We start from the raw sequence: 13,128 nt of genomic DNA on the forward strand, positions 1-13,128 counted from the left end.
GGTAGCTTGAAATAAATAATAACTTTTGCCATAGATTTTTACATTCTGTTTCCTGCTTTGAAAAGAAATTCCTATACCTGATAGACCTTATAATTTCCTTCAGCCCTCCTAAATCATGGAGACAGATTTTAGAAAGAAGCCCAAGGCCAACAATTTAAAAAAGAAACAAAACTAAATCCTTTCTCCCACCAGCCCACTTTTATTTCCCAGATCATCGAATGAAAAACTACAGACATCCTATTTCCATCTTTAGCACATGGTCTCACTTGAGAATTAGAAAGTGGCTTAAATTTGACTTGCAAGAGGCAAGTGGCATAGAGGGCATACAGGCAGGCCCTTATTCCCTGGAGAAAGCATACATAATCAGGTGTGTTTTGCATTGTAAGCTTTAGAAACTTGAACTCAAACTGTAAGAGGGTAAAGGAAGGCCACGGGCAGGCAGCTGGTACAAGCAAGGTGCAGACCCTGAGTCTTGTACTGTGCCAGCTGGAAAAGATCCATGCTGAAAAACCACTTCACAAGTCCCCCAAGCCCTGGCTGCCAGGACATCGCTGCACAGGAGAAAATACATCTCTGTGTGCACTTTGCTTGAAGTCAAACTGTCCTGTGGTTCCTTGACTGCACCATTTAAAATACCATTTTAAAATGAAATAATAATAAACTACACTAAACAAAACCAAAACAAAACAAAACAAAGAGAGAGCTTGTTTCATCATATCCCACTGAAACAAAATGCACACAGCCTGTGGCCCTTATCCATTACAGCAGATCAATCCAAACACAAAGGAATTATCTTGTCCAAGACTTGAAGGTTAGTACCAAATGCTTATCAAGAGCACTTTGTTTCTACAGTGGAGGTGTCTGAGCGTTGATGTGCCGGCTGAGGTACATCAGTGTCACCAGGCAAGGGTGAATGGACCCACACCTAAGGCCCAGAAGCAGCTTTCTTTCCAGGAGGCTGGGGCTGAAGGATGTTTTGACCTCCCACTCAACCACTTCTGCTACAGTCCCCATTGCTGCCAGCTTTTCAAATGAGTGTAGAGAGAAATTACCATTTAATGAAGGAAAAAATGTGGTGTGACTCTTGTGACCCTGTTTTTTACAGCCTTTCCTCATGCAGGATAACCATTGGTTTAGCAAGGAGGTGGGATTTGTCCTACTTTGCTATTTTAGGAATATTTTTCAAGATGGATCAACAGAGGGAGCCTGGATCCCCCATTTCCTCTACAGAACTTTGCACTTCCTTCATTAAAACCCCCTTTTCCTGAAAACAGTGACTAAACCTTGGACTAGGTTGTATTAACATATAGTACAGCCAGTGCACAAGGCATGGGGGTATGTAATATGTCACACGAGGTTCCCCAGCTCTGTTTTGGCTGGGCGCCTCACAAATGCATGCATGTGTGCTTGTGCCCATGTTTGTGACAAATGTTCTTGTCCTTCCCTCTTCTCACACAAGTGTTTATTGCCTTTGAAGGTAAGAGAATGTCTGATGGCAGAAGATAATCATGATTTTGCCTCTGCACATAATAAAAATGTATATACATGTTTAAGCATACTGCATATATGCCTACATTTTGGACTCATGGACAGGAAGGATCAGATTTTTAAAGGTAGTAGACATACAGCAGAATACTTTGAAGTCTCGTATGAAAATCCTCCTCATTTCCCATCTTTGTCTTTAAGCATCTGTGCACATCTGGGGGTTTTCAAAAGCAAATTTTAAAACCCTTTTATGCACCTATTTGCATTTCTAGGCAATTAAAACTCTAAAAATATCCCCAGTCATCACCAAGAGGCATTTATACTATAAGAATATTCAGATTCATTAACGGTTATTTAGTTTTTCTTAAGGCTTGCTTTATCTTCAAACCACATTTGGGACAGCCAGGAGATAAATTAAGTAGGATTAAATAATGCTATGACTCATCAGCATGCAGGAATTGAATTCAACGTCGACTCGAATATGTCCAATGAAAAGGTGCTGCTAATTCTTGTTCCAGTGCTGTTCCTCTCATTAAGTGGAAGGTAAGGTGCTTTCTTCTTTCAGCTCTGAGTTTTCACCGAGTCATCTTCATTATTCAAAGTGCCATAGCATGAACTATAAGAATCTGGTTGTATTTTGCCTGTCAATTTTTGTCCTAAGGAAATGGGGTGAGAGAAGGGAAAAACAACAACTCTGTGAAGAATTTTAATAAAACAAATCCCCCACCAATCCATCATTTAAACATTCCTTGCTCCAGTAATCATTGTTTTCATTTGACTGGTTGTAACAATAGCTTGGAAAAACTCTGAAAAATTCTTTGAAAAATCTGTTGGGAACAGGAATAGAAATTAAGGGAACAGTATATTTTTTAAATGCAACTAGAGCACATTTCTGACTCAACTCTCCCAGGTCATTCCATTATCTGATATCTCATTTTTAAACAGAGAGACATAAAAAAAAAAAAAAAAAAAAGCCCTACTTACCAGGAATACGTCCACAGTCAATATAAGGAACTTGTAAATGCTCCTCTTTTTTATTTCTTGCAATTACAAATACACCAAGGAAAGATAGGAGACACCTGCAAAATAACAGTGGCATCGTATTATTAGAAACAGCTCACTGCATCTGAGATGAGAATCTTTTCCCATGTTTCTTTTTCAAGGACTTCCAAACCCGAGCTGCTCAGTTTTTAAAGAAACTTTCCTTCCTGGCAGCTGTATAAATTCATCTTGGACTCTCTGTCAGACTAGTTTTTGCCTCCCGAAGCTTTACAATCGGTTCCAAAGGCTCCGCAGACAAAATTACACTTTCAGTAATGTATACCTAATCAAATGCCTGCGAGTGTGAGACCGCAGCCTTTGAATCCCTGAGCAAATCTTCTCAGAACATCTAAACTAGCACTCCAGCACTTGCAATTTCATCAACAACTCAGGCTTGTTGCAGACAATCAACATCTCTCTTGTTTTTCTCGTTCGACTGCATGTCTCAGGGGCAAGCTGTAAGCCAGGAGCAATGAGAAACTGCTACGCTCGGATAAATCTTCTATCCGCTCTGTGTTGGACACACGATCGCTACTTCCTGCCTGCCAAATACCTGGGTTGAATTTGCTCATCTCCATTTTCTGCCACTTTTCCTGCAGCCAAACAACATCGCAGGTCTGCGCACCTACCCCTGCCTGACTGCAGAGGATGGAGATGTCTGCAGCTGTCAGCCCGAGCTGTTTGACAGCTTGGTGGCAAGACAGGTCCAGCGGTTCTGGGAGGTGCTTTTAACCATCTCATGCCTGTCCTTGAGTAATGTTCACCTGTTCCCTGAGTTGTTACTGTGCTGGTAGCCAGCAGATCTCTGCTCTCACAACACTTGGGGCCTTCTTCAAGCATTGTCAGCAGCTTCTTCACATGCTCTGAACCTTTCAGCAGACAGGCTGTGCCTTCCTTGGCACAAGACCCTTGTAAGCAAGCAGCTCCTAGAACTGCCCATGCCTAATGGCAGCAAAGGGCAGCCGGACACGCACGTGGAAGGTAACAGGGGAGGAGATTCCTTGAAGTTGTATCAGCACCCCCTAAAACATGATCTTTGGTAGAGAGCAGTAATTTCTCCTTCCTGCAGGAGGAACACATGCTGCTGGTTTTTCATTCCATCATGGGATTAGTAGTTCATAAGTGTCTCACATTTTTACATATTTGGATTCAAAACCGGGCCTCCAAACCCCCGAAGCACAGATATTAATCTTCCCTTTAATGTTTTTTTATCCTACTATAATGGCTATTCCATAATATTTTAATAACAAGACAGGTTTCTTCTTACTGAGAAAAGAAGGTGTTCCGCGAGGCAGTGCTGTTGCAGTGGAAGCGTTAGTGCAGATTTTAGGCCGGCACACTTACCCGAACAGAAACATGAACGCGCTCAGCAAAGCTGCACTTTGGAATTCCTGATAAAATATGACCCCTGGAATGTGACAGAAACAAGAATTGCAGATCTTGACTGGATTCCAAGTGATATGAATTACAGCTGGGAGGGTCACAAGCAGTGTCATGCTCAAGTGGAGAAAAAAAATCCCAAATATGGTATTAATACACGTAGCTGTGGGTTCACATTATGTGCCCATATTCCATTATCTAGGCTTTCTCGAGATACTGCAAGGGACTGGAGAAGATTTAGTCTATCAGGCTGGAGTATGTGCTGTGTTAGTAACTGCACAGATGCAGGTATTTTTTTGCATTGTCAGCAACAGTTTTTATGCAGGTCAAACTCAAGGTCTTATTCGCAAGCAGAGTCGTACCAGTACAGCTAACAGGTTCTTCATGGATTTAGTTAAGCCACTCCAGCAGACCATGTGGACATCTTAGCTACAATTGGGAACAGGTTTTCGATAACTAGCTCTGTCCCTGATGTTTACACCGAGTTAAAGGCTCCAGCAGCCAAGTTTGCCAAATCTCTCCGGCTGAAGGGATCACTAACTCTTCTGGTCACCCCTCTAACAGGAATTAGCACCTCTGCAGTGGAGGTGACAGAACCAGATGTGTATCTGGATCTCAGCTGCCCCAGTTCACAGCCAAACATATTGGCTTTAAACCACTGATGAGCATAGTTTTGCTTAGAAACACCAGAGTGTGAACCAAAGCCACTGAAGCATGACTGTATCTTCAAAGGCTGCAACTGGGGATGGAGGAATCACGAGAGGAGGTATCTTCCACAAACACCCCACCAAGATTCAGCAGAGCTTGTTCTTCTAAGCCCCACACTGGTTTAACAAACCTGGTGCAAATGCATGTGTATCCAGTCTCAAAGCTATTAAGCCATTCCTGAATAGGTACTTGATCTCTTAAGGAGGCACAAGGCCAAATTCCCCATATGGCTGCAAGAATGCAACCCCCTTTTGGCGAAAGTCTCTTCTCAGTCACAAAGTGTAGGTCTCCTCTAACACAGGTGCCGAGGCAATCTGTGCACGAAGCTAACTCCCCTTCTCATTAATGGCAGCTCTGCATGAGAAACTCCTGCACAGCAATGACAGGAAAGCCCCCAGTGTGTGTTAAAATGAGTCATAAATGTTATAACAACACAATCATTTTGGCTCGTTGCTGATACAGCATCTTAGTCGTCCTCCCTGCTCGTGCTCTTACACTCTGCACCATTTCCAAGATTTGCAGTCCCTCTTTAACAGCACCGAGTTCAGAGTTCTCACCCAGAATAAAATGTTAAATGCTTAAAAGGTCTTTGGAGTCATTTTATTTCCTTCACTTAACCTAGAATTCCACCTTCTGAAACTGAATATACACTAACTACTATGAAACACAGCTGGTTGTCATTTGAGTAGTTTGCCAGGCTGTTAAAATTACTCTACCAGTTCGGATACAGGGAAGCTGGCGTGCACATGGTAAATGCATTTGCTGGATGTCAAGATGAGGCTAAGATAAATGCAGGTAATTCTAGTAAGCCAGCAAGGCATAGCAAGCTGTACGTATCAATTCTGGAAATGCTAGAATTTGATGATTTTTATTTTGCTTTGAAAGTTGTGAACTCACTCATTTTTCAGGACTTAAACACCTGTCATTTAGGAAAAACTTTTGGTGAAGACAAACATGAGTGGTTTGTGGTCCTGTTCAGAGATGGTGATTCTTTGAAAACCTGGTGTGTAGAAAACCATTTTGTAGAGACAGAAGGTCAGGAACCAACCTGAAACGATGGCGCTCGTGGTGAAGAGCATGAAATTAATGGGCACAACTGCTGTTGCTTCGTACAGATGCATTGCTTGGTTCAAGAACCTGGAAAACAAGCGTTATTGCACCTCATGGCTGTAGGATGTTCATTGCACTTTAAGTAAAGTTAGCCAGTTTCTGTCAGTTCAATAAGTGTGACCATTTCTTACCAGGACAGCAAATAGCCCTTGACAGAAGGGTGTGTGTATTGAATTTACTTTCTGGTTTTGACTGCAAAATACAAACAAATAGGGCAAAGCAAGAAGGTTGGAGTGGAGTCTTCTGGCCACAGACTGCCATTGGAGAGACCTTTGAAGCACTGTTGGAAAAACTGTCCTCCACAGATAAGGGAGGAATGCTCGGGTAATGCTGCCGCCGATGGTGTGCCTCAGCTCTTGGAAGCGGTGCTGCCTGCAAGCAGCCAGGGACAAGTCACTCTAAATTAAACAGGTTGTGTAAGGGTATATTTCCAGTGTGGACATGTGTATGAGTCCTCGTAGGAAATGCTTCACTTAGCTGAAACCCACATTGCTGTTGTGGCTCCATCCAACTTGGCTAAAACACGTATTTGTATGTTTATCCATGCAATCACACCCCAGACACACTCTGTCCTGCCGGGAAAGTCCAGGGAGGTGGCTGCAAACCTTGGGTTGGAAACTCTCAGCCTTCCTCCTCAGAAAGGTGACAAAAACCCTCAGCAGAAGGGTGAGGCAAGAGTGTGCAGGACCATATGAGCCCAAACTACACACAAACCTGCAGGACTGAAACATTGGGCATGGAGCAGCCCACACAGTCTGCATCAGTGGACCAAAAAGCCAAAGCATTAACCCACTTGTAAGGAGACCAGAGCTATCAGCATTTACCCACGAGGTGATGAATCATGAGGGTGAACTCTCGGATGCACCAACAGATACTCTGTTATAAGAACAGGGAATTTCAAACCGAAAGAGAAAAATCAGGGGACTGCAGAGTGTATTCAAAATCTATAAAAAGAACCACACTTAAATGTTTCACTGGTACAATATATGTGAACAGTAAAAATCCAAGCTTGGATCTGTTTTAGCCATTAAAGTAATTGCATGGTTATTTTAGCAACTGTTGAACAGTCTCCATGGTGCTTTAAAAATAAAGAAATCCTACATATCCACAGGATAGTCAGGATTTTGAAGTCATTGAAAACACCTCATTATTTTCTCCCATTTGCAACAAACTCGGTCACAGAGACTAAAATAGTGATACCAAGGCCCAGCACTGAATCCAGGAGGATGTAGCAGCCCAGGCTGCTGTAAGCTAACCTGACAGTCAAATAAAATAAGACAGGAAAGAAATAAAATGAAAAAAAATTAGACTGACAGCACTATCTCCATTAGAAAATGTGTCCAACAGAGAGAGGAAGAGACATTGACTTCAGGGAATGAAATGGGCACATTTTAATTTTGACCCAGCAAAAGAAAGAAAGAATTGGCAAGAAGGAGAGGTTAATTCAGCAGCTTCCTATTTACCAAACTTTTATTTCCTATTTTAAATGCCCTGAGCCATTCTCCCAGGGCAAAGACAAGCTGGATGTGAATCACTCCATTATCTGTTACGGCGGAGTTCCTGAGTCAGCCATGGAGAGTCACTGCACAATAACGCACGGGCTTTCTGATCCCACATGGGAATGGTGTGTTCTGCCACGGGAAAGCTGGGCTGGCTCTTCTACCGGAAAATAATTATGCAAGTAAACACTGGAGCAGTCTAGATGGGATTACTGAATGATGCTATCAGCACCTGAAGCGCAGGGACCAGCATGAAGGGAATGGACTCTCTGTTCAGCTGCAAGTCATATTTTACCGGGCTGCCACCCCCAGCAATCTGCAAAGGCAGCATAAAACAATCACTTAACAGGCCAGAGGCCAGCAGGGAAAACTCCGATGTCCCCCGCTCACCAAAAGCTAACTATTTCCTAAAAAAAATCACAGACATACAGGATAGCAAAGAGCAACATGCAGATTTAACAGAAGCAGGGAGACAGTGAGGGTAAACTCTCTTCCAGTCCAGTAAGTAACATAAGCTAGGGAAAAGAGGTGCATAATGAAGGTAAACGTGGCCATTTGAGTATTCAACAATGAATATTTCTGAAAGTAACAAAAAAATAAAATAAATCAGGAACATAAATTTCATTTAATGTGTTCAGTACCTGTGCCAAAACAAGAACTACTCTTGGGAAAACCTTGTATAAGGTGATAATGAGAGGAGGTAGCATCCGTGTAATTAATCAATTATAAACTGAGAAATAAAGCCTAAATAAACAATATAATCAGCTGCAGGCAATTCATGCATCTGTAAAGGCTCTGTCAGGAATTTGTTACCCTTAAGTGCAACTTGTATCTGGAGTTAGTATCAGTACTGAACAGCACTGACAGATAAACGGGTACAAAGGTGAGGAGATAAGTAGAAACTCACTTACTTGACTTGGAAAACACAAGAAGTTGCCATTAAAATCAGCATGATATAAAAAACGGGATAAGTGAGCTGCATTTTCCCCTTCACAGACAGTGTTATCATGCTGGCCACAGCCTTTACAGCGATGACAGTGAGCGATGCTGAAAGGGAAAGGGAAAAATTAGCAGGGCAGGATTCACAGCAGTGACCTCAGAGCATCAGTGAGGGCGGTGCCACAGGCCTGATAGCTTAAAAGATGCTGAGGTAGAGTTTGGGCACCTAAAAACAAGTGTGTGATGTTATCAACACTCGCTGTATTGCTTCCTAAACTCAGAGTGACCTTATCTCCATGTGTGCTGTGCTTTGCAGTTCTTTTAGCACTGGGTCTGCCACCCTGCATCTGTCCCAAGTTTCCCCAGACGGGCTGAGGTTAGAGCCTGATAAAATCTTGCAAGGTGGCACTGTGTATATGTGTGAGAGAGAGGCTGAGCTGTGGTCGAGGCAAGAACTGCATCCATTTCCCACTGTTGGGCACATGCTCAAAATGCTGGGCTACCAGGCAGAGGTGCTACAACAGCCTCCACATCTCCCAGACACATTTTATTTAGCCCCAGCTGCTAATTTGGAGCCCTTACTGCATTATTCAGCAGAGGGGCTGAGAGGTCTCATTACCCATGCCGAGCAGCGGGGACACCTAATTGCACCCTGCCTGTGACACCAGCAGCCAAAAATAGCTGCTCACCCTCAGGAATTCTCTGCTTAGACAGGAGATGGTCAAAGCAGGTCAGAGCTGATTTTTGGGGTCACGTCACCAAGGACCTAACTCTAAGGACCTAAACCCCATAGGTTATACACAGATTTCAGGTAGAAAACACAGGGGTATGCACTGCATTTCAAGGACCAGGCTTTTAAGACCATCACTGGATCTAGCCCCCCAGATAGTGTGTTTTCAATCCATTTAATCACTGTCAGTGCATCACCACAAAAAAGTCCACTATAAAACAAAGCAGACAATGCTTTTGATATGTATGTCACCAGGGCAGAGAAGTTTTGCAGTGCACATCTTTCAGAAAAGGGGCTGACAGCTGAGCTCAGAGTTACTTTAGATTTCCTTTTGGAGAGCGCTCTTGGCTTGTTGAAGCAAAACCAAGTAGGCTGTGGTTACTGCAAGGAAAACGTAACAAATTCAAAACAAACTGAAAATGGTAAGAAGAGTCAGGGTGCAGAGATGACCTTCGAAGGGAGGTAATTCATCGTCAGGAGCACCGTCCCCCAGCTGGGATCCTGTTCCACCCTCTTCCAGAGCTGGGGGGTGTTGGATTTCGGTTTCTGATTCATCCTCCTGTCGCTGCAAAAATTCAGATTGGCAAGGAGAGCTGCGCTGTGCAAAGAGTTCAGGCCAGGGGCTGGGAGAAAAGGTGGGGGAAGAGGAGTGGATTCAGGTCTGGGGTTTTGGTTTCTAGCCTTTTTCTTACAGCTAGTCCAAAAGTTCAGGAGGAGTTTAAGAGTTGCTTATAGCTGGTGATGATCCTGCTCCCCATCATGAAACTCACTGCTTTAATGACAACTTTGCACCTAGTGCTTCGCCTCCTGCACGGTAATTGAAATAGGTGGTGTGGTTTTCCAAACACAGCAGTAAAAGTGAGCAGAGTAGGTCAAATCCTGGCCTGCACTGGGGCTAATGATATGATAAAAAGCCAAAAAAATACACCCAAGCCTCACCTCCACAAAAAAACAGTATTTGCACTGTGACATGGGATAGTTATTTACTTTAAAAGAATACTTAGAGGTAAAAATCAGTGGTTTGAATTGTCCAACTAAGAGGAAAGATTGCTGAAAAATTCTTCCTGATGAAGGGGCAGTTTCTATCCCTTATAGTTAAAAATAAAAATAAAAATCAGAAAAAAAAAAAAAAAAAGGATAAGGATTTGTTGGCTTATGTTGTTTGTTGTTGTTTTGGTTTTGGTTGTTTGAAATTTGGGATGCTCTTTTAGCTAATGTTGCCCTGGAACAGGTTTCAAAACCTAGGAAATGTTTTTTCTATCTCTGATAGAACAATCCCCCCAAAGCTAGCGTGACAAATGATGTCACTTTCCAGCTGTTAGAGCAGGAAACTCAGAAATCCCACTTTAATCTGAAATATTTCCCTCCAAACTTATGATAACTCCCAGTATATACATGAGGTAAGATAATTCTCACCAAAGGAACTTGCAGGCTTACAGTAAGCAAAATATTTTCAGGTTCTACAATCATGTCTGTACTTTCTTCAGAATGAAAGCAGCTTTAATATCCACTGAAACACAAATCCTTCTCCTTAAATAAACCTTTCTACATTTTATTTACATCTGTATGAACCCTCCACTGGGAATGTATCTATTCAGATGTTAGAAAAGGAAGAAATCCCCTTCCACAAGCTGCCACTGAGAATATTCTGCATGGAGGCTCCCAACCTTGTCTGCCTCTCCTGCAGCCAGGCCCTCCAAAGGCAGCGAACGTGTTGGATGGTTTGGAGCCCCCTCTCAGCATCCCATAGCTTTGCTGAGCACGAAGTCAGATACGAAGCAGTGTGGCTTTGCAGGGACTACCAGGCACCAAGACAGCTGCGAGAGCTGGAGCCAGCCACAGTTCTGGATTTCCTGCTCAAGGGAATTGTCAGGATTTCAAAAGTTCCCATGAACCCGGATTTGTTTGTTTGTGTCTTTTCTAATAGAGCAGAAATAATGACACATTTTTCCTGAAGCTGCATATGCTCACCAAAACCTCAGCAGCCACCAGCTGAAGTTGTTGTTTTTGCTTGATTTCAGCCTGACCACTGAGCTGCAGTCAGTGCCTGCTGGGGCATGGGTTTGCAGCTCGGCTGCTGTTCAGCAGCCCCACGTGTCCCTTTGGCACCGGTGGTGTCAGGGCAGGCAGGCTCCACAGCAAAATAAGCACAAGAGGCTTCACAGCCTGAAGGACCAGGTCTCCTAGACTTGGCCCAGAGAAGCCTTCCTGGTGGGTCTGCCCAAAACTGCATCAGCTGAGTGTGGAAATCCATCCTGAGATCTTCAGACTCATCGCCCAGCAGCATGTCAGGGCTGGAAACCCTGCAAGCTCTGCCAGAGCTGCCAGGCTCTGTGCTATGAGCTGAGGGTTGGCTGGGCTCTCTCTCTTCTAAATCAAGAGCAGTTAAACAGACTGATGACAGACTGATGGCTTTTGGGGGCTCTTCAGTCCCTTCCTCATGCAGGGAGCAAGAAAATCCTTCATGGGTCCTGCAGAGCTACTGACCTTAATGTTCTCAGTGCTGGGAAATTTAATGGGTGGACTGTCCCAAAAAGGTAGATCTGAAAGAAAGTCTGAGCTTTTCAGCTGGGTAAGAAAACAGGCAGGGAGCTGGAAGAAGGTGGTTGAGAAACCTGCAAGGGTTTTTCACATTCAGTTAAATCTAAATAGTGTAACTGGTAAACTTTATTGAAATTTAGTTGAATCAAAACAATTTGGACCACCTCCACTAGAAACATGCTCTGTAGTTTCTTTGCAGGCTGATACATGCCCCCACTGAGCTCAGTGAAAAAAGATAACCATTGTCTTCAATGGCACAGATCAAACACCATAAAGTTTACAAGACAAAGGTGGGAGAAGATATGGGCTCAGCAAATTCTTAATACACAAAAAGAACTTTAGAGACAGCCTCCTGACACTTTACAAAACAGGTTCAAATTTGACTTTATTGAAAACTGCCTGGTAAAATGACCTCCCTTGTTTCTCTGGGTATTGATTGTTTTCTGGTGGCACCATGAATCAGAGGGAAAACTTCAGTGACCCACTGAATTTTTGGTTTTCTTCCAGAAAGGTGGTAAAGTATAAATGTTGCATATGCAAACAGGCAGAGATACTTCAAAGAGAAGTTCCCATACAGACACGGGGTATCGCTGCATATGCTTACAGTGTGCTTACAAGGTTTTAAACTGCTCTAGTTTACATAACTGATTTTCACAGCTAGGCCTGTTCTACAAAACAGTTTCAAACAACCCGCTTCCCTAAGATCTAAAGTTGAAGTGGTAGGTAGAAAAGGTTCAGAGCACCCTTGCACACACCGTATTCATATAAGGAAATCTGTAAGAAGAAATAGCCCCAGCAATAAGCACAGAAACTATGTTCCATAATTGGCTTTTCTCTTCAAAAAGACCACAGCAAAATGATGTGAAATGTTTCAGTGATTCTCCTTCAGCACACTCCTTTGAAGTGGCCCTAATCTAAACTAGCTGGGGGGGACTGAATGACAAGGAATCATCAAGTAACAGACAGGAACATTAAAGTGAATAATGTGCTCTTACCCAGTAGTGCTACCATCATTAACAAAATCATGATGTGCTTCACAGCCTTTCTTTTGTAAAAATAGAGGAGAATGCAGAATGTTATAATTTCTAAAATCTGGAAATAAAAGAGAAGGAAGTTAGAGCTGTAGAACTGTGTAATAAATGCTTCATTCAAAGTCTTTGAAATGTCTCATTTTTGCACTTTGAGCTGTATTTTCTCACTGGTAGCACTGGAAGACTTTTTAAGGTGACAGTAAAGATATCCATGTTTAGTGGAAACATTTTTTACAGAACCTCTGTGTGTATAATTCCTACAGAGTAAGAAATTATAAAGCAAATTCCTCCTGCTTACCTGGAGGAACAGCAGCCCCTCCTCCTAGCTATGGCATTGATAGCATCACTCCTTGTGACAAGCAAAATTATTTTTGCTACTTTCTTGCCCTTCTCCCCCAGCCTACTCAGGAAAATCCCCCAAAGCACTGTCTTTTTGCTCAGACTTTCTGCCATACATCACGAGGGAGAAAGCACTTATTTCCCGTGGTGGTTCTCAAATCGCAGGCTACCTGTCAGGAGCCTACCTGGAAAAGCTCAGTGACACACTAGCAGACCACACTGCAGGACATCTGCAGCTGCTGAAGCAGTTTTACGTACACTGTGCACGGTCCAGACTTGCTCCCTCAATAACATCTGACAGACGGCTGAATTTACTGACTCGCTG

General features: G+C 43.1%; 1 protein-coding gene across 1 annotated transcript in view; it reads right to left on the minus strand.

Moving 5' to 3' along the window:
- Positions 1-1,838: 1,838 nt before the first annotated feature.
- Positions 1,839-13,128, minus strand: part of NIPAL2 (NIPA like domain containing 2) — a 45,819-nt gene continuing 34,529 nt past the window's right edge. Inside the window, exons 6-11 of the mRNA XM_032181152.1 lie at positions 12,429-12,525; positions 8,135-8,270; positions 5,663-5,751; positions 3,871-3,934; positions 2,470-2,564; positions 1,839-2,141 (exon numbers count right to left, since the gene is read on the minus strand). Of these exons, the coding sequence (XP_032037043.1) occupies positions 2,047-2,141; positions 2,470-2,564; positions 3,871-3,934; positions 5,663-5,751; positions 8,135-8,270; positions 12,429-12,525 (576 nt within the window). The 3' untranslated portion in view covers positions 1,839-2,046. The remainder of the gene's footprint in view (positions 2,142-2,469; positions 2,565-3,870; positions 3,935-5,662; positions 5,752-8,134; positions 8,271-12,428; positions 12,526-13,128) is intronic.

Source organism: Aythya fuligula, chromosome 2, assembly GCF_009819795.1.
Source record: "Aythya fuligula isolate bAytFul2 chromosome 2, bAytFul2.pri, whole genome shotgun sequence".
Taxonomy (NCBI): Eukaryota; Metazoa; Chordata; class Aves; order Anseriformes; family Anatidae; genus Aythya; species Aythya fuligula.